The following is an 18,082-nucleotide window of genomic DNA, read 5'->3' as shown; positions in this document are numbered from 1 at the left end:
TTCAGTCCCGTTTGTCCTGGTAGCTCGATGCTGATTGGATTGCGTTCCTCTTTCCGAACCCTCAGACGTCTCCGATGACTTCTCAGACTGGTATTGAGCACTTGGTCGAGCCCTCGTGACATGTGATACACGGGCACAATTTTCATCGTAGAAACTGATGTGGAAGTCGAAATAATTGTACAGGCAACATTTTAAGCCGCATTTTGACAGTAACTGTCATTGCTGCTGTGCAAACAAATAAATAAAAAGCTATTTACTATTTTTAGTGGTGTAATTTAATCCAGCCTCATTTATAATAAATCTGAGGATTGGGAGCTGGTCCACATACTGTATACAAATACAGTACATGGCACATACTGTACATGTAGTACACCAGATTTATCATTTATGGATGTCAGCCACTGTGTTACAGTGACCTGGTGGCTGAGATTAGGTCTGATTTATCATAGACAACATGCAGCTTTAGGAGTGGCTTTCATGTTTAAGTACATGCATGCCACATCAGATGCCAGCCAGCCTTGTATGTTGCAGTTAACTGTGCATTTGCTCCGTCCAACTTCTCCTTCGACAAAGAATAATCTAGAAACTGTTGTTGTGCTTGGCACCCGAAACAGACGGGGGGGGGGGGGGTCTAGTACTAGCAATTACTTAGCTACCGTACCCGGTACTTTTTTGTGCCAAGCCACAGAATTTGTGTCATCCTTGTCCGCCAATCTACACACTGCAATTGGTATCCAAAACAGAGGGCTTATGGAACGTTTATTTGGGTAAATTGTTGCGTACCAAAATATATATGTCGTCTGGAATTTAGTGACCATTCCACGCCCGCTAATCTATGTATCTAAATGTCCTTTTAAGGCACTAGTAGACATGGATGGCACACATACAGTACTGTACTGTGGCCCGGCAAAAAATAAAATGGTGACGGCTGCCTATATAACTGTTCCATACCCGTCTTGTTTAGGTGCCAAGAGCAGTGGTATAGTAACTTAAAGATCAGGCCAAATCGAAATAATTGCACCCTGTTTTTGGTACTAAGCAGTTAGCACGTAGGTACAATGCCTTAAAAGGGGAAAAGCGCCTTGACACACGTTATGCCCCAGTACAAAAAAAAAACAAAAACGGGCAGGTACTCTATTTTTTATTTTAATGAAGGAAAGATTTATAAAAAATAAAAACTGTAATGAACCAGAAGGATAACCTCTGTTTGAATTTAAATGATTTATTTATTCTGCTGATGTGCAATTTACAAAAACAAAACTGTACAGTACACACTTATAAAACACAAAGAAGAGCAGTATGATGACAAAAGTGATAGTTGGCACACGCACCACAAAAACCAACATAGTTCCTATTAAACATTCCAACATGTTTTAAAGAGTGCTAAATTAAAAACAATGAAATCCCTTCACCAGCATTTAGAACGGGGACCAGCCCTTATTTTGTCACCATAGATTCTTATCGATCAGTAATAATAATAAGCCACATTCAATGAACCATTGATTGAACAGGTAATGTCACACAATTCCAACAAGGAAAGCAAAAATCACCAGTGACACCTACTGGTCACTGTTAGTAACGCTTGTCTCCGCGCAACTTTTCATTGTCATCCTCTTTGATTTGAAACATAAAAAAAGGTTTTAGTGTCTGTCGGGAGGAGGCGGAGGAAGCTGCGTCAGTTTTTCTTGTCGTCGCCAGGCAGGAAGTAGGGGTTCTCGTGGCCTTGCACCAGGTACGAGTAACGCGACGGGTTTTTACTCGTGAAGGTCTTCATTCCGTCCGGCTTAAGATCGTACGATCCTGACTGAAACGGCAGCGAGAGCAGTCCATATGTTAGTGACGCATCACGCACACATCCACACAGCAGCAGGTCACCACCACTAACCACTACGCGACTATAAGCGCACGAGCACCACCACCATCTTGCCAGATCCCGTCACCTTATCTGTACTCCACACTCAGACCACCAGGATGGATGAAACCTTACCTTTTTCCACCCTCTCTGCTTCGGAGAAAAGCCCTAAAGCGACACATCGGGAGTCAGGCAAAGCAGGGAGCATGGGCGGGCTACTAGCTAGTAGCAGAACTAGCTACTACTAGTGCTACCAAATACCGTGTTTGTTAGCGTACGTAAGAAACAAAGAGAACGGTAAGAGTCTGAAGCTTAGAGATGAACTCCTTTGACGATGATTCCGATAGCAGACAATATGATATATATATCGACAACAACAAAATTATCATAATATACAATATCATCGATACTTGGCCCAAGTTACAGAGTATCATGATACGATATTACAATATACCATATCATCACAAGACTTAGCCCAAGTTACGGAGAATATCGTGATATGATAGTATCGCGATACTTTGTCAACAATATTAATAGTACCACAATTTGATATTAGGATTACGCACAAGTTACCAATAATAGCATGATACAAGAATATCACGATACAAGAGTACCACAATACATTATTGTCATGATACTTGGGTACTGATACCAGTAGTATCACAATACTTTTCCAAAGTTACTGATAGTAATATGATATTATGATGATACTTTGTCAACGATGCAGATATTAAGGCGATATTTTGCTAATGATACCGCTAGTAACAACATTGCGAACGTCACGTGACCAAACGTGTGACCTGTGACGTTTGCAACGCGAGCCGATTGACGTCAATTTCAGTCGACCTCAGCCGACGGCATACGCCAAAATGGCAGCGCCCTGAGATTGATGAAAGCGGATGGATTCATCTCCTTCATTCTTATTCCATTTATACAGTATTAATCAGATTACTGTCTTTAGACTAGTGGGGGCAAATAGAATATAATTATTGCAAAGAAAATGTTGCCTTGAGTACCTCTTTAACAAATAATTGAATATAACAATACATGAAGATATGGCTCTCTGGAAGTAATGCCTTTTATCGATTTATTTTTTTAATAAAGCGGCCTTTTGAAAGTAAAGGATGCCGCTCACCACGCCGTTGCCTTGATGCCGTTTGTCCATCATCTCCATAGTAGACGCAGCGTCCCAGGTGGCAGAGGTGGTGGTAGCGCGGGGAATGGGCGCGATGCCGACCGGCCACGGCTTGGCTAACTCACCCGCCGGGTAGGGACTGGCATCGCTGTGCTCCGCCTGGCTGCCAGAGCACCTCCACCTAGGAAGGACGGAGAAGGTTATTTATTATTCTCACTTTGTTTTTAATGATTTTTCTGCTCATAGTTTAATCTGACAATTACTCTAAATGTCCCATCACATACTGTATCAGTATGAAATTTAGTTAGTATAAATACAATGTTAATATTACCTAAGTGGGATACGTTACACTTTTTTTGTCATTAAAATTGTACCCATGCGGATGTGGGCTTTTGGTTTCATTTCTTCTATTTTTTTGTTTCTTTTTATTCATTTTTCTCAATTTGTATTTTAAATTTTGGTTTCTATATTGATGAACCTTGACTGGGACAAATGCATCCAGACAAATAGCAACACGTTTCTTTAGTATATTTTAAAACGTTACATTGAATTTAATATTTATAATATTTTCAGAAAAATGTATATTTCTCATTTATATTGTACTGATACATTTTTGTTACTATCACTTCTATATAGTTTAACTTAAACAATCTTAAACTTAAACTTAAGCAATCAGTCCCAAAAAATATTTGGCTTATTTTTTTTTAAATTAAAAAAAATATATATTTTTTTTAATTATCTATTTACATGTTTCAAATAATACTCAAAGTCAAACTGAATGGGGAAAAAATGTGTCCCAACATGATGAACAAACTATTGTATTATTATATATTTAATGTGCATTAAACCATATCTACATAGTATTACTGTATGTTCAACATCTCCGTTTTCTATTTAGTTCCTGTGTAGAGGACTACAGTGCCCCCTAGTTGTGAGTAATTGCACTACATTGACTCAAGTGCCAATGGACTCACCAGCAGCAAAAAGAGAGCAAAGCCAAGATTATGATCAGTAGAACTCCGCCTAGAACGCAGGAGACGACGACCACCGCCAGCAGGGATGCTGCCAACACACAATTTTGTTGTCACTCTTTGCTCTGTGCTCACAACAACACAGAAAATAATATAGTCACCCACAGTCAGTGCAGTTGAAGCCTGCATATCCAAAGGCACATCTGGAAGAGAGAGGAAGAATTACATGGATTGAAATGTCCACAGTAGCCTATGTGTACAAGTAAAAGGGATTGTCTCGTTTTCTTTTTGGAGGACTTCAATTGTTCATCGCTTTTCCAAAAAGTCATCACTGGAGTGGTTGGGCAAGTTAAAATTACAGCGACTCAATTGCTAAATTGGCAACACGGACTTGCATTTTGTAACCTCCTCTCTGTTCACAGCCATGTTTTGAGTGTGTAAGCAGTGCACGTCAGTGATGAAGCGCAGAGGCTGCAAAAAAATATATAAAAATGCCCATGACAAATGAATTTGAATAGATAAAATTGACCAATCACTTAATCACCCAGGACTAACCTGAAAATAGAACTTTAAATCTGCACATTTACTCACTTCTGGCAGCTGTTGTCCACCACTTCCTGCCCACTAGGACAAGCTGCAGACACAAAATAGCATATTCATATTAAAAAAAAGAAGAAGATGATGTCATTCAGGTGGTATCGTCTGTGGTTACTCCAGTTGTTGTCATTGTGATTTTGTCATCAAGATGATCTTTGTCCTCGGTGGTTGGACTAGTTGTTGTCAATCGCTAGAGAATTGTTGCTGGCACCGATTGTTGTCATTGTATATCGTAGTAGTTACTATTAAGGTTGTCTCGTTGTTGTATCTGTGTTTGTCGTGCCGTTCTTTTGCCGTTGATGTGCCATTGTGGGTGAGACCGGTTGTTGTCAAAATTGTCGTTAATCAGACCGGTTGTTGGCATTTATCGTCGTTATCGTTGTTAGTTGGTTCTCAACAAATCTGTTGTTGTCACGCAGGTGTCAATTGTTGTTGTCATAATAGATGTCTTCACCCTTGCAGCTAGTGTTGGAGTAGACAGTGGCGACGTAGCCGGCTTTGCAGGAACAGCCCACGCGACCATTTGCGCTGATGCACCTTGTGGTGGCAGCGTCGCAGGGAAGCGGAGCCTGATCGCACAACTTGGTGCCTGTGAATGATCAACACAAAAATGTGAGAAAACAGGATCGTCGGTTTCGCCGGTTGAGGTGAAATGGTGCTAGCTCACCGCGAAACGTCGCGTTGACCAGCAAGCCTTGGGAGCTGTTCCCAATGGCATCCTTGATGACCTGGTCGACCGTCTCCTGAGAGGCCGGCGTGTTGTCAAAAATGTTGTTGACGGTTGCGATCACGCTTCCCGGGCTGCGGGAGATGCAAATAGTGACAAGCGTCCCCGACGACAGGCGGGCACTTTTTCAGGGAAAATAACTCACGCTAGCTGCACCACGTCGGAGCGAATGTATCCCGGTCGACCTGCAAAGGCATCACCGAGCTACGAGACAGAATGCAAATGTGCGTTGGTTAAACAACGAAAAACGCCAGATGGTCGCCATTTTGTGTGACGCGCTAGTTGACCGAAGCAGAGATGACCGCCGCTGTGTCCTGGAATGCTTTGGAGGACCTGTTCAACATTTCCTCGGTAAATCTCAAGGAGTTGAGATGGAGCTGCCCAGGAAAGACTTGAGCTGAAGACGATGACAAAATAAGACACGACCACCAGCTTTTCACTGCCATTTGAAATCTTGCTTACCACAGATACAACGGTCGCCCACCAAGAAGCTTCCGGAGAGACACTGGCAGGTTCCGTTCAGGCAAATGCTTTCAAGGGGACACTGTTCCGCGGGACAAACTAGGACAGATGAAAGATGATGCAGTCAAAAGCCCAGGATCCAAAGATCCCAAATCTAAACGGTACAAACCTATCATTGGACCCTTGGTGGGGCCAGGCGGGGTTGGGGTGGATTTGGCGGTTGAGGTTGGGGTGAGGCCGCTTGTTGGTTGAGTGGTTGCTACATTGTCAGGTTCAAAAACATGCAACAATCAGTCCAAAGACAACACACACAAATGCCTCAGTTGTTTTCGTACCGCCCGATGTTGCTGTCGAGGGGGCTGGACTATTCGTGGTGATAACGGCTGGCGTCTCTGTCGGGCTGGTAGGGATTGCTGTGGTTGTGTCATTGTCAGACTGAGCGGCGGTTGTCGTATCTTTGGTGGGTTTGGTGTTGTCGCTCGTTGCAGCGGTTGACGTCGGCGTTGTACCGTTCAGAGCTGGGGTTGGGCTCGGGGTTGCCGAGCTGGTGGTTATTCCTGTTGTTGTCATAAATGTCGTGTCGGTGTCGGTCGGGCCACTTGGCGCCATCGAGGTGGTATCGTCAGTTGGACCGGTTGTTGTCATTGAGGTGGTGTCACTGTGGGTTGGACCAACTGTTGTCGGAAACGTGCTGTGGTTGGTCGGACCGGTCGTTGTCAGTAATGTGTCGTTGTTGGTCGTGCTGATTGTTGTCATGGAGGTTGTGTCGTTGTTGGTCGGACCGGTTGTTGTCATTGAGGCTGTGTCGTTGTTGGTCATGCTCGTTGTTGTCATTGTGGCTGTGTCGTTGTTGGTCACGCTCGTTGTTGTCATGGAGGTTGTGTCGTTGTTGGTCGGACCGGTTGTTGTCAGTAATGTGTCGTTGGTAGTCGGGCTGATTGTTGTCATGGAGGTAGTGTCGTTGTTGGTCATGCTCGTTGTTGTCATTGTGGCTGTGTCGTTGTTGGTCACGCTCGTTGTTGTCATGGAGGTTGTGTCGTTGTTGGTCGGACCGGTTGTTGTCAGTAATGTGTCGTTGGTAGTCGGGCTGATTGTTGTCATGGAGGTAGTGTCGTTGTTGGTCATGCTCGTTGTTGTCATTGAGGTTGTGTCGTTGTTGGTCACGCTCGCTGTTGTCATGGAGGTTGTGACGTTGTTGGTCGGACCGGTCGTTGTCAGTAATGTGTCGTTGGTAGTCAGGCTGATTGTTGTCATGGAGGTAGTGTCGCTGTTGGTCAGACTCCTTGTTGTCATTGTTTTGTTGGTGGTGGTGGTGGTCGGTCCGGTTGTGTCATTGTGGGCTGGACGGGTTGTTGTCACTAACGTTGTGTTGTTGTTGGCCGGACTGCTTGCCATTGAGGTAATGGTGTTAGACGGACTGATTGTTGTCAATAACGTGTCGTTGTTGCTTAGGCTGATTGTTGTGTCACTGTTGATCGAACTGCTTGTTGCCATTGAAGTTGTGCCATTATTGGTCGGTCCTGCTGTTATCATCATGGTTGTCTTGCTGTTTGGACCAGTTGTTGTCATTAATGTGCCCGTTGTTGCCATTGAGATTGTGATATTGTTTTCTGGACCGGCTGTTGTCAACATGTTGTTGGTGGTCTGACTGGTTGATGTCATTGATGTTACGTAGTTGTTGGTCTGACCGGTTATTGTTGTTGACATGTCATTGTTGCTCGTACCAACTGTCGCCACAGAGGCGGTGTCGTTGTTGACTGGGCTGGTTGTTGTCATCCCGGTTGTGCTGTTGTCACTCATAGTAGGGAGTATGACTGGAGTTGCGGCGGGATTGCGATCTGTCGTGTCTGGCGGACGTGCCGTCACTGTGTTGCCGGGTCGGCCTGTCGATGTTCGGACATCACTTGTCTGTGAGTCTGTGTTGGCGGTGTAGGGGTTTTTGACAGACGTCTCATCTCCCACGGTTGTCGTAAATGGATTGGCTGCGGCTTGCGTAGAAGTCGTGTAGTTGCTAATTGGACTCAGCATTTCCGTTCTCGTTGTGTTTTCGCCATTCCCGGACATTCCCTCGGCTGTGGCTGCGGCAGTAACAATGTCAAAGTGTATTGCCATCACTACAGTCAAAACAAAGATGAAGAAAACAATCAGCAAATTGTAATGACTTGACAGACACGCTTCATGCCAGTATCAGACTGATTTTTTATTTTTTATTTTTTTTTTTTATATGTTCCACCCCAAACTTCCATATCATTATTTAACGTGCGTATTAATACTGTATCATTACTACTACTACTACTGACTGAATTCCGCTTACTTTTAAAGTGGAAGTCAACGCAAACATTTTTTTCCAAGAATATGGTCTTTGCAAGCCCGCTCGTTGAAACAGGGCATTCTAATAAATATTGCGTTTGTGGAATAAGTGTTAATCCACTCGTTTTTAGCCATCTGTGGGATCAATAAAGGCCTTCTTAACCTTATCTCTGGGGGTGGCCATTTTGTCTTCTGTCAACTTGTTGGCAGTTGTGATGTCATTTTCAGTTGACAGAAGACAAAATGGCCGCTCCCAGGTAATCAGTTACATCAGAACATTTTTTTTTTTTGTCAGATTTTTGTAACATTCTTTTCTCGCTAGTTGAAACTAATCTCTTCATGAATGCGGTGACATGAGAGAAAATATGACATTCCTAACACTGTAGGCCATTTTATCTCTGACATTCCTAAAAAAAAACAAAAAACAAATACGAGTCTGAAGATATGAGGCAGAAACAACTTTTATGAAATCATCAACATCCCAAAGACCTTGTGAGGGTATCCAAGTTTTCAAGTGGAGAAAAGTACTGCTTGTTATACGACGTCTGTTCCCAGTTACATCACGTTTACGGGAGGGATGGAGCGGAAGTCGCCGGGCAGCCTGATGAGGGCTCCAGGAGGCGGGAGGTCTTTGAGCCTGTTTACAGCTGTTCCTCAGCCACATACGATTATTCAGCATTCTGAGTCGCCGCTGGCCATTGGGAAAACGTTACTGACGTCCAGATGGGCAGGCCCCTTGCACAAAGGACCTGATTGGTTGATTATTTTCTGTTAGCGAAGCGTTATGCGCTGAAAAGGCTCCTTCCAGAGAGCTGGCATGTAAGATACCAGAATTCACCTTTCACAAATGCCCAAAGTGCAAATTGATCAATCCCAATGAATTCAATCAAGAGCTTCTGTTTCAAAAACTCAAAACTAAAACAGATAAAGTTTTGCATTTTTCTGCAAAGTCATTTGGAATCAGTCAAAAATGAAGAGACACACCTTTTTTTTATTTTTTTTTATGACACGTTAGCCAAACAGGTTGCCGGGATTCTGATTTCCAAACCCAAAACATGGACGCGACGTCAAATGGTGACGCTCTTGTCTAGGTTCCGATTTAAAGGCGGCGCGCTAATCTGGGATTGGATGACCAGTGACGGGAGATTACGGCAAAACCTCTTAAACCACATCCAGCCGTGCTGGAGTTCATTCACATTAGCCCGGTCACGCTCTCGCCATGCTGTGTTGTCTCAATACACGTGAAAGGGACCGCAGGGTGTTGAAGGTTATTACATTTCACGCAGAGACTTCTTTCTGCATTCTTTCCATTCAAGGAATTTTATCCTTTATTCCAAACATAGTTCTCTCATGTGTCAGTGTTTGACTGGTCAAGTAGTGAGTGTGGTCGTTATGGTAACAGCGAGTCTTGCGATATGACATTAGTCAACATTAGTGTGTTTGTTCGTATGTACAGAGGTGTGTGTGTGTGTGTGTGTGTGTGTGTGTGTGTGTTATCAGCACTTTTCATGTCCACGTAATGGTCGTAGTGGAACATTTGAGTATGTGCTGGCTCCAATAAAAAGGCAGCACAGCAGGAGGGAGCAGCGAGCCCTTGTTGATATGGAATAAATCATAGCTTTAAAACAAGTTCTGTTACAATAGAAATTTATAGATTTTTGAATGTTTACCTTTGAGCACCGAATAAGTTCATGCCTACGCTAACTTCATCTTCACCGAGTCAATATTAATAAGGAGCCACACTTTTAATACTTAATAACTAAACATCTTTTTTTATCATCTTTGGTGTTGCATATTATTACGCATTACATGCCTTGCATTCTCATGTCATGCACAAATTCATATAAAGAGGTATGAATAATAAATATTAGGGATGCATCAAAAATTGGGAAGGTTTTGGGCTTGAAAATGGACGAAAAAAGCATTTTCGGTTTACACCAAAACAGGATGTCGTGATGATGCGAGACAAAACCTAAAAATGCCTACTAATGATACAGAATTTTTGTATGATTGTTACAATTATTACTATTATATACCTCTCATTTTCATGTAACACGTAAATTTATATAAATAGCTTGATATGAGTGTACTGTCAGTTAATTGAATGCTAATATCATACAGATTTGTTTGTCATTGTTTTTTATACATACATACATATATATATATATATATATATATATATATATATATATATATATATATATATATTGTGTATATATATATATATATATATATATATTGTATATCATATTGAATACATATTATACTTTACATAAAATATATATTGTCAGTGCAATATACTGCACAAAAATACATATGAATAACTTTGATTTATTTAATCTTTAATTAATTTAATTCATATCGCTTACATTTTTCTGAAATGCATCTACACAAAGATGGACTTTATACTTAATTTTTAGGGCAAAATAATCAAAATAATGTTTATATTACTGTAACTATTGAAATTCATACCCCACTTCCATGTAATGCAGAAAAGAATACAAATAATTAAACAGGGGGTTTGTATGAGATATGTCATATGTAGTTGTGTAATATTAATGATAACAGCCATAAGCTAAGAAGAGCATTGAGTGGAGGGCAGCCAACGTGCAGTAATTAAAAGTGTGTTGTTGTCTGTGTGGGTTTACCCTGCCGCAGATAATCCCCGCAGACACAAAAGGGATGACTGGGTCAAAGGTGGTCTACAAACACACACTCAGGAGGAGACGGATCAGAAAGGTCCGGCTTTTACCCACATTGAGACGGCTTCGACGTTTAAAAAAAAAAAAAAAAAAAAAAAAAAAAGCGCACGTTCCACACGCGCACAATGATGCTACTGTAGAGTGCTTATCCCGCTGGAGGCACTGTCCCTTCCACTTCCTGTCATGACCAAACCCTTGTCACAAGCCGCTTTTCATGCAGAGAGCACAAAAAAAACAGAGAGCTGTAACAGAATATCCAGCATTTATCCGCCTATGCCGTTGATATGGAACTCAGTGGGAGGCGGAAGACAACCACAACTGTAAAATAAGCAACAACTGCTTTCGACACGACAGTGCAGCAGAAGTGAGTGTCGGTGACACTTTGCCCCTCTAATTCAGCTTTTTGTTATTTCCTTTCACACTGCCACCATTTCGCCTATAATATCTTGGGACCTGGGAAATTAAAACAGCTGCATTTCCACTGACAGGTCCAAGCAATGAACTCCTTTTTTGTATATGGCGTTCCTGGAAGCAAAAGTGCTTCTTTCATTACTTCACACTAGGGCCGAGTGATTTTAAGATTTTTTTTTTTTTTTTTTTTTCTTCTGACAGATGCAATTTCGATTCAATTGACGATTTTCTTCAAATCAAGCTTCGGTGCAATAATCACTATGTATAGTAAGTAACATGACTAGAGCTAACACAGACACTGACACAATGGACCCTTGCTATTAGCGGGGACTGAGCCTGACCCGGGAAATCCGTGAATAATTGATGCACCCCAAAAAGTGATTATAATTGCCAATTTTCATATCTATAAATAAACCTCAGACTCTCTCAGAACACTTGGGAAAAGGCTCATAGCATTTCAAACATTTACAAACTAAGTGAAGACAGTAATCCCCTCTGCATGCCCCCCAAAAGATTGGACATAAAAGAAACAAACTTTTGCCGCAAATATTAAGGGATACATTCCCCCGCCCCCCCAAAAAAATCTGTGAATAGGTGAATTTGCAAATGCCAAACTGTGAATACGCCCGATCCTTTGTACAGTGCAGAATGCTCGTGTCACTGCTGTTTGTGACGTGAACATTTGAAACATGTCATATGACTCTCAGCAGGACTCAATAAAATGGCATCAGGAGGCTTTTATGGAGTCTCTTGAGGGGATGTGCACACCTTTAAATAGCGTTGGGAGAGGAGGAGTCCGAAAAGCAAAAAGACGGAGGACATGTTGGCTCTCATTCGCCCATCGCTTGGACATAGAAACCTTTGGAGGACCAAACAAAAATAAAAAGGTGTTTTTAGTCTAATTTATCAGGATGATTGGATAAGACTTTCCAGGAGGGCACTTAAAAATTTTTTTTTAAAAAAGACAAATGCAGCTGTAACATAGTTCTATTGCTATGTGAAACCTATGCCGTGTTCAAGAAAAGTTTGCGTTGAAGAATATCTTATTAAAATAAAACACATTTTCATCAGAATTGTAAGATATAATCCATACTTGATTTAGGCGGGCGCCGGAATTTGTACTAATCTGAAAAAAAGTGGTATCGTTGCATCCCAACTAAATGCACAACAGTCCTCCAAACGTTCTTCGATCCTGCTGTGGAAATAAAGTCTTATGTGAGGTTGAACAGATGGCCGCGTCGCATGACCTGCAGGTATCATATCCAATTAAAACTGGGCCAAGTACAACGTAAGACTTTGCGTCTTGCGCTCTAATCCACACAATTGGACGTACACAAAACAACAACAGTATGATGGTTTAAAAAAAAAACAAAAAAAAAAAACTACTGTGGGGAGGAAATTGAAGTCATGATTGCCTGGTGCGGAGGAACGGGAAGTAATGATGAGTAGCTAGCTTCATAATGTAATGCAGAAGACGCGCACGGGGTGTAACATCACAGGCTCTCACTAAACCAGAATGCGTAACCAAGAACAAGTTGCCTCTTCGGGCACACTTGATCACGCTTTGGTCGGGGGAATGCCACAAAGGAGCGACACATGGCGCCATGTGATGAGCCCCCATCAAGTCAACTAGTAGTTTGCTTTATGTTGTTCCCTACTACAATGGTTAATAGTTTCTTTTAAGAAAACTTTTTCAAGGTGTATGCAATCTTTTATGAGCTGTTATCTTTATTGGCATCTTTTTTTTTTTTTTAAATCCATTTTAAAAGAAGTGGGGGATACCAAAATAACTTATCCGTACCTGGAGTAACAGTCCAATACGGTACACAAATGACCTACCCTGTTTCTTGTTGTTGTACAAACGAAACGAAATATTAGTACTAAGGCACGAGAACTTCCATTTCTCTTGTTTTTTTTTTTTTTTTAATTTTACCAAAAATATTCTCAATTAGAACGTAGCAAATTAACCCTAGTGGGGGAAATAATCTCCTGAAATAATGAAAATAAATAAAGCCAGTGATGTCAGTAAGTGTCATAGAACGGTCGATTGCCTTTATAAATGTCCCGTAATCCTTTGGTTAGTATTAAAGAAAAGACGTTGTTGTCACCCTGTATTTGCATTAATGGTCTATAGCCCAAATATGAGTAGATGCAACAAAACCTCATGAAGTATGAACGTGCAAACACTTAGTTAATGTATTTAAGTACATTTTTCATGTTTCTGTACCTGAGTATTCATTTTGTTTTTACTTTTCCTCCCTACAGTTGAACACATCTGTATTTTTGACTCCGTCCTTTGTCAAAATACACTCTTTACTTTTTCAACCTCCCCAGATGACGGCACAATGTAAGTTCATTTTCTACCTCTGCATAAAAGCATCCTTGTGTACGCGCTACAATTAACCTGTTGCTGTTCACACAGCGGAATAATAACTTTGTGCTCAACAAAACAGGGCGAAATTCCACACTGAGTAAATACATTTTACAAGATTTACAAGATTGCGCTGATCATTTCATTGTTTTGAGTGCCGTTAGTTACAATTTGTTATAATGTAAAATGCATCCCTTAGCTCAATGTGTGGGAAACACTGCTTTTAAACTATGTGATGGTAGTTTTGGGTTAGTTTTGAAATCACTCTAATTTGTTGTCACCTTTTAATGTGAGCTGATGCAACGAAATAATATCGTTCACACAAACTTCTTTTTATTGTTACTTTTATGTACATAAAAGCATCCGTGTGTATTATGCGACTCGCGCCCTGGACCTATTAAAAGTCTGTTTAAACAACCTTACCAGTCTGATGTCAGATATTTATCGCATTTACGACTACTGTAAACCAGTGCTTCCCAGCCGCACAACAGGTGTGCTGCAGGAAATTATTCAGTTTTACTTCAACGGCCCAAAAGTCTTTATTTACTACATGTGATGCATTTTTGTTCTAAGCCAGTGGTCCCCAACCACTGGTCTGTAGCCCGGGAAGGGCCGCAAAGATATATGGGGGGGAAGAAAATGTGGGGGATTCCTAGCACGGATATTTACAACAACAATGCAATCAGTGATTGTTTTACAATATTTTGAGATAATTACTGACTTCTTTGTTCAGTGCCTTTAACAAAATGCGATTTTTGAACGCGTCACACTGTTCATAAAAATGTTGCTTTTAATCGATGAAAGACAATATGAAGAGTCACAAATGCTCTTCCACAAGAAAGCAGACGGTAGAATTAACCTGTGTATCCACCTGTTGCCATACATGTGAAACTTCAGGCGTGGCAGCCACATTTGGCCCGCCACATAATTTTATGTGGCCCACTAAAGCAAATAGTGTGTCTACGTCATGTTCCTCTATAAATAGGATTTACATAAGCATTATATTTATATTATATATTATAGTATTTAGATTTGGTTGTATCTTCCATGACTTCTGATTTGAAATTATGTTTTCTTATTCAAATATGTTTAATTATGATTAAACACAAGGCGCAATTGTGTATAAGAAGTAATATAACTGGATGTTTAAGTGGTAATACATTTTCAATAGATGATTGATTTTGTCTGCGCTAAAAGTGAGTTGAGCACCCTGATAAAACATAATAATAGCTTATGGTCAACTCAACAGCTGCAAAGTTCATACTATTTGTGAGTAAATTGAGATCCAATTTGTGGTGTTGTTGTTTTTTTTTTTTGGGGGGGGGGGGGGGGATGTAGTGTGGCGTGAGACTTTTCTTACGAGAAATACACGTGCTTTGTCTCAATAAATGTTGGGAAGTACTTGTATTAGTTTATGGGGCGCCTAGTACCCACTCCAGTTGAGAACAACACAGAGAACGCAATGGACACCTTGCCATTCAAAACAAATAAAAAGACAATAGGATTTAATCAGCATGAAACGCCGTGGCTTACGTCAGCAAGGAGAACCCAAAAAGTGTGAAGTTGACTCACCCATGGCGGCAAACGCGACAAAGAGTGGGCTCAAGACATGCAGCTGGTGTAGTAGCATGGTTCCGGTGGTCGCGAGCTTATGCCGGCGTGTAACGGTAGCGACGCGGGGCCGAGGCGTCTCCGAGTGCGTGCTACAGGTGCTTCTCTCCCAGGCAGTCAGAGGAGGCTCGCTCCGGGGCACAGCCTCTCCCCCCGCAGCGGTATTATAGGCTTTCCTGGGGCGCCTCCCAATTGGATCACTGGCGCTGTCAGTCATCGTTACCGGCCCGAAGCTCCCGCCCCCTCCACCCATTTGCCGGGCTTGCCAATGGCGACGCACAAAACGGCTACTGTACAATCAAGTTCTATTTTTAACACGATTGTTTGCCCCGCTTTCTCTCACGCTGGCCGGCCGGGCAGGGAAGCCACAAAGACGACTGCATGACAAACTCGTGTAAGTTGTAGCAGCGCCAAGGAAACCTCCCGACCGGGTTAAGACAGCTAGAGACAGTCCGGTAACTTTTAGCCTCCTCCTCGCTAACGTTAGCGTGCTAACCTTTTGCCCAGGATCTTTCAAATTGTTGCCGTCACTTTGTCATGGTCAAATGGAAGTTTTCTAAAATACAATTAGTGTAAAAAGGTTTTGCAAATAGCAAGAAAAAGTTAGAAAAAAACAGGTGAGAGTTTGCATGATAACATTTATAAGTCCGTGGTCTCTCAATTTAACCCTGGTACTGCAATTTGCTCATTGTCAAATTATTTTAATAATTTGTATATATATATATTTTAAACCATTTTCTCCATGCTAACATGTAGCTCAGGGGCTCTTGAATGATCATCACTGTTTGGCTGCTTCAAAATATTTTTTAGAGATAAACCTATGGGGGATATTCTTCAGAACCACCAGCGATAGATGAAAATCTTTTTTTTTTTTTTAACATGGCTTACCTCTCCCAATGCTTTAAACAGATTTAAGTACTATTCAACACACTTCTGACAGCATTCCCTTGATGCTGGTTCTCTATAAGGTGCAGCAAAACACCATTTGAATCGAACCAAATCAAACCGTTCCACTTTAAAATGTTTCGCGATACATATCGAATCGTCTTTGAAGGAAATGTCAGATTTGAAGCACTGACAAGTTCATATTAATGTAAAATAACAACAAACTCACTGCACCGTACGTACCCTCTCAAACTGAGCTGTCAATCAAATCGTAATCCCACTCAGTCGAACCGAATCAAATCCGTCCACTTTAAAATCGATCTGTCCTTGAATCGGATCGCACCTCATGTATTGAATCTTTTATTGGAGTGACGCACACCCCTAGTACAACAATACTATGATGAAATCAAGAGGAAAACACTGGCGCTCGTACAATACTCCACATATTCCACAAATGCAATATTAATCAGAATGCCATTTTACTTGGAGGCACATAGAACATGTTATTCTAAAGACAATTTTTGGGTTGACTTCCTCTTTTAAGCTCAGGGCTTCTCAACTGGTCATAGGCGCTGCCTTCTCTTGGTCAAATTTTTTTTCCCCAAAGATTTTGTTGACCAAAGTTGTACGGCAGCCAAGCAAAAGCCTTTTAACTAAAATTTACACACAGTGAGAGACTAGACAATATGACAAAAGCTCTTCATATGTTTACAGTGTCATGACTTCTCTGAATTCGGCTTTTGTGTCTATCACCCTCAATTACAAAATATCTGATGATTTTAACATTGCCTGTTCATCGACGCGTTTCAAAAATAATTGTGTGACTTCCGCGTTCTTTTTTTTTTTTTTTTTTTCTTTTAGAACACCGTGGCTGTTATCATCATCGTCATCATCATGGCATTGATTGTGGATGAATCACGCCACCAAAGATAATGTGAGCAAAAAAGTTTATGACCAGAGGAAAAATCAATAAGGATGAAATACCAGTAATATGAAGTAAGAATTCCAAAATAGAAATGATTAATTGAATACTTTAACTCATTCAACGTGAGGGATGATTTTCCATATTCTATGTTTGTCATATATATATACACTACCGTTCAAAAGTTTGGGGTCACCAAGAAATGTCCTTCTTTTTGAAAGAAAAGCATTTTTTTTTTTTTTTTCAAGGAAGATAACTTTAAACTAATCTGGAATACACTATACATTATTAACATGATGAATGACAATTCTAGCCGAAAGTGTCAGTTTTTTTTCTTGGTGCAATATGTACATAAGTGTATAGAGGCCCATTTCCAGCAACTATGACGCCAGTGTTCTAAAGGTACAAGGTGTTTGTCCATTGCGTCAGAAGGCTCAAGGATACATTCAGGAAGTATCTTCATGAAAATGTACGTTTTAACTTGGGAGTTCCAGCGTCAGGTTTCCATATGGAACCTGTTCCTGTGGAATAAAGGCCTCACGACATCGTGCTCCCCTCGCGCTTATCTCGGGCGCACATGTGGTGAGCATCCACCATTTTTCAATTTCTATTGTTGTTGTCGCCGTCGTCGCGGCCTTAGCAACCAGCGGCACTGTCGGCTCCTGCTCTCCAGCCAAAGTACGAGCTTAAACCATTCACCTCTTAATAGCTCATCATTTATATCGACAAGATTGATTAATGGCTTATGAACAGTATGTGATCGATGTAAGTATACAAGTATGACACGTTTGGTGTTAATGAGAATAACCGTAGGTTAGTTACTTAAATGTCAAAATGGCTTCCGGAGACACCCCCCCCCCCCCCCTTTTAGACAGCCATCCATTTTCTGTACTGCTTATCATCACTAGGCTTGTGGATAAATTGGAGCCCGTCCCAGCTGACTTTGGACAAGAGGGAATGGTGCACCCTGAAATGGTCACCAGGACCATACTCTCTATCATCACCACCATTTTTGAAACTGAGAGCTACTTCTTGGGTAGCAAATATATCAATTGAAGTCGAGGGCTATCAGTTTGGTAGACACTTCTGAAATGACTAATTTGCACTGAATACTTTTAATCCAATT

The 18,082-nt window shown here is 41.3% G+C and overlaps 2 protein-coding genes across 11 annotated transcripts in view; one reads left to right on the top strand and one right to left on the bottom strand.

Moving 5' to 3' along the window:
- Window positions 1-18,082, top strand: part of LOC147134492 (G protein-activated inward rectifier potassium channel 1-like) — a 50,627-nt gene that overhangs the window by 7,414 nt on the left and 25,131 nt on the right. For 2 of the 8 annotated variants that reach the window (XM_086055536.1, XM_086055530.1), the window contains exon 1: window positions 13,269-13,514. The gene's annotated coding sequence lies outside the window, so the exon portion shown is untranslated. Of the gene's footprint in view, window positions 1-13,266; window positions 13,515-15,404; window positions 15,544-16,895; window positions 16,969-18,082 lie in introns of those variants that run through there. The other 6 variants (XM_086055534.1, XM_086055531.1, XM_086055535.1 and 3 more) reach the window with 6 other exon arrangements.
- Window positions 1,203-15,294, bottom strand: LOC147134493 (uncharacterized). 3 transcript variants are annotated; one of them, XM_086055515.1, is made up of 15 exons: window positions 15,111-15,288; window positions 6,889-7,858; window positions 6,080-6,849; window positions 5,914-6,003; window positions 5,745-5,843; window positions 5,570-5,679; window positions 5,428-5,486; window positions 5,223-5,356; window positions 5,010-5,144; window positions 4,550-4,592; window positions 4,124-4,161; window positions 3,962-4,049; window positions 2,988-3,168; window positions 1,988-2,020; window positions 1,203-1,804 (listed from the first exon to the last, which is right to left on the bottom strand). In XM_086055515.1, the coding sequence occupies exons 1-15, from the start codon at window positions 15,166-15,168 to the stop codon at window positions 1,676-1,678; spliced, it is 2,937 nt and encodes a 978-aa protein (XP_085911641.1). In that variant the 5' UTR covers window positions 15,169-15,288; the 3' UTR covers window positions 1,203-1,675. The 3 variants fall into 3 exon arrangements, with proteins under 3 accessions (XP_085911641.1, XP_085911642.1, XP_085911640.1); XM_086055516.1 differs by having other exon boundaries at window positions 6,080-7,858; window positions 15,111-15,294; XM_086055514.1 differs by lacking the exon at window positions 1,988-2,020 and having other exon boundaries at window positions 6,080-7,858.

This window comes from Filicampus tigris, chromosome 16, assembly GCF_054856515.1.
Source record: "Filicampus tigris isolate MCC_2025a chromosome 16, RoL_Ftig_1.0, whole genome shotgun sequence".
Taxonomy (NCBI): Eukaryota; Metazoa; Chordata; class Actinopteri; order Syngnathiformes; family Syngnathidae; genus Filicampus; species Filicampus tigris.
This window is presented reverse-complemented; position numbering and strand designations above follow the sequence as displayed.

Bases quoted from the DNA above. Each gene is read 5' to 3' on its own strand.
- LOC147134493 (XM_086055516.1), bottom strand. From the start codon at position 15,168: ATGCTACTACACCAGCTGCATGTCTTGAGCCCACTCTTTGTCGCGTTT. The intron at 7,859-15,110 runs GTGAGTCAACTT...TTTTGACTGTAG, and splicing joins TGTCGCGTTTGCCGCCATGG to TGATGGCAATACACTTTGAC. The intron at 4,593-5,009 runs GTGAAGACATCT...TTGTGTCTGCAG, and splicing joins CTCCAACACTAGCTGCAAGG to CTTGTCCTAGTGGGCAGGAA.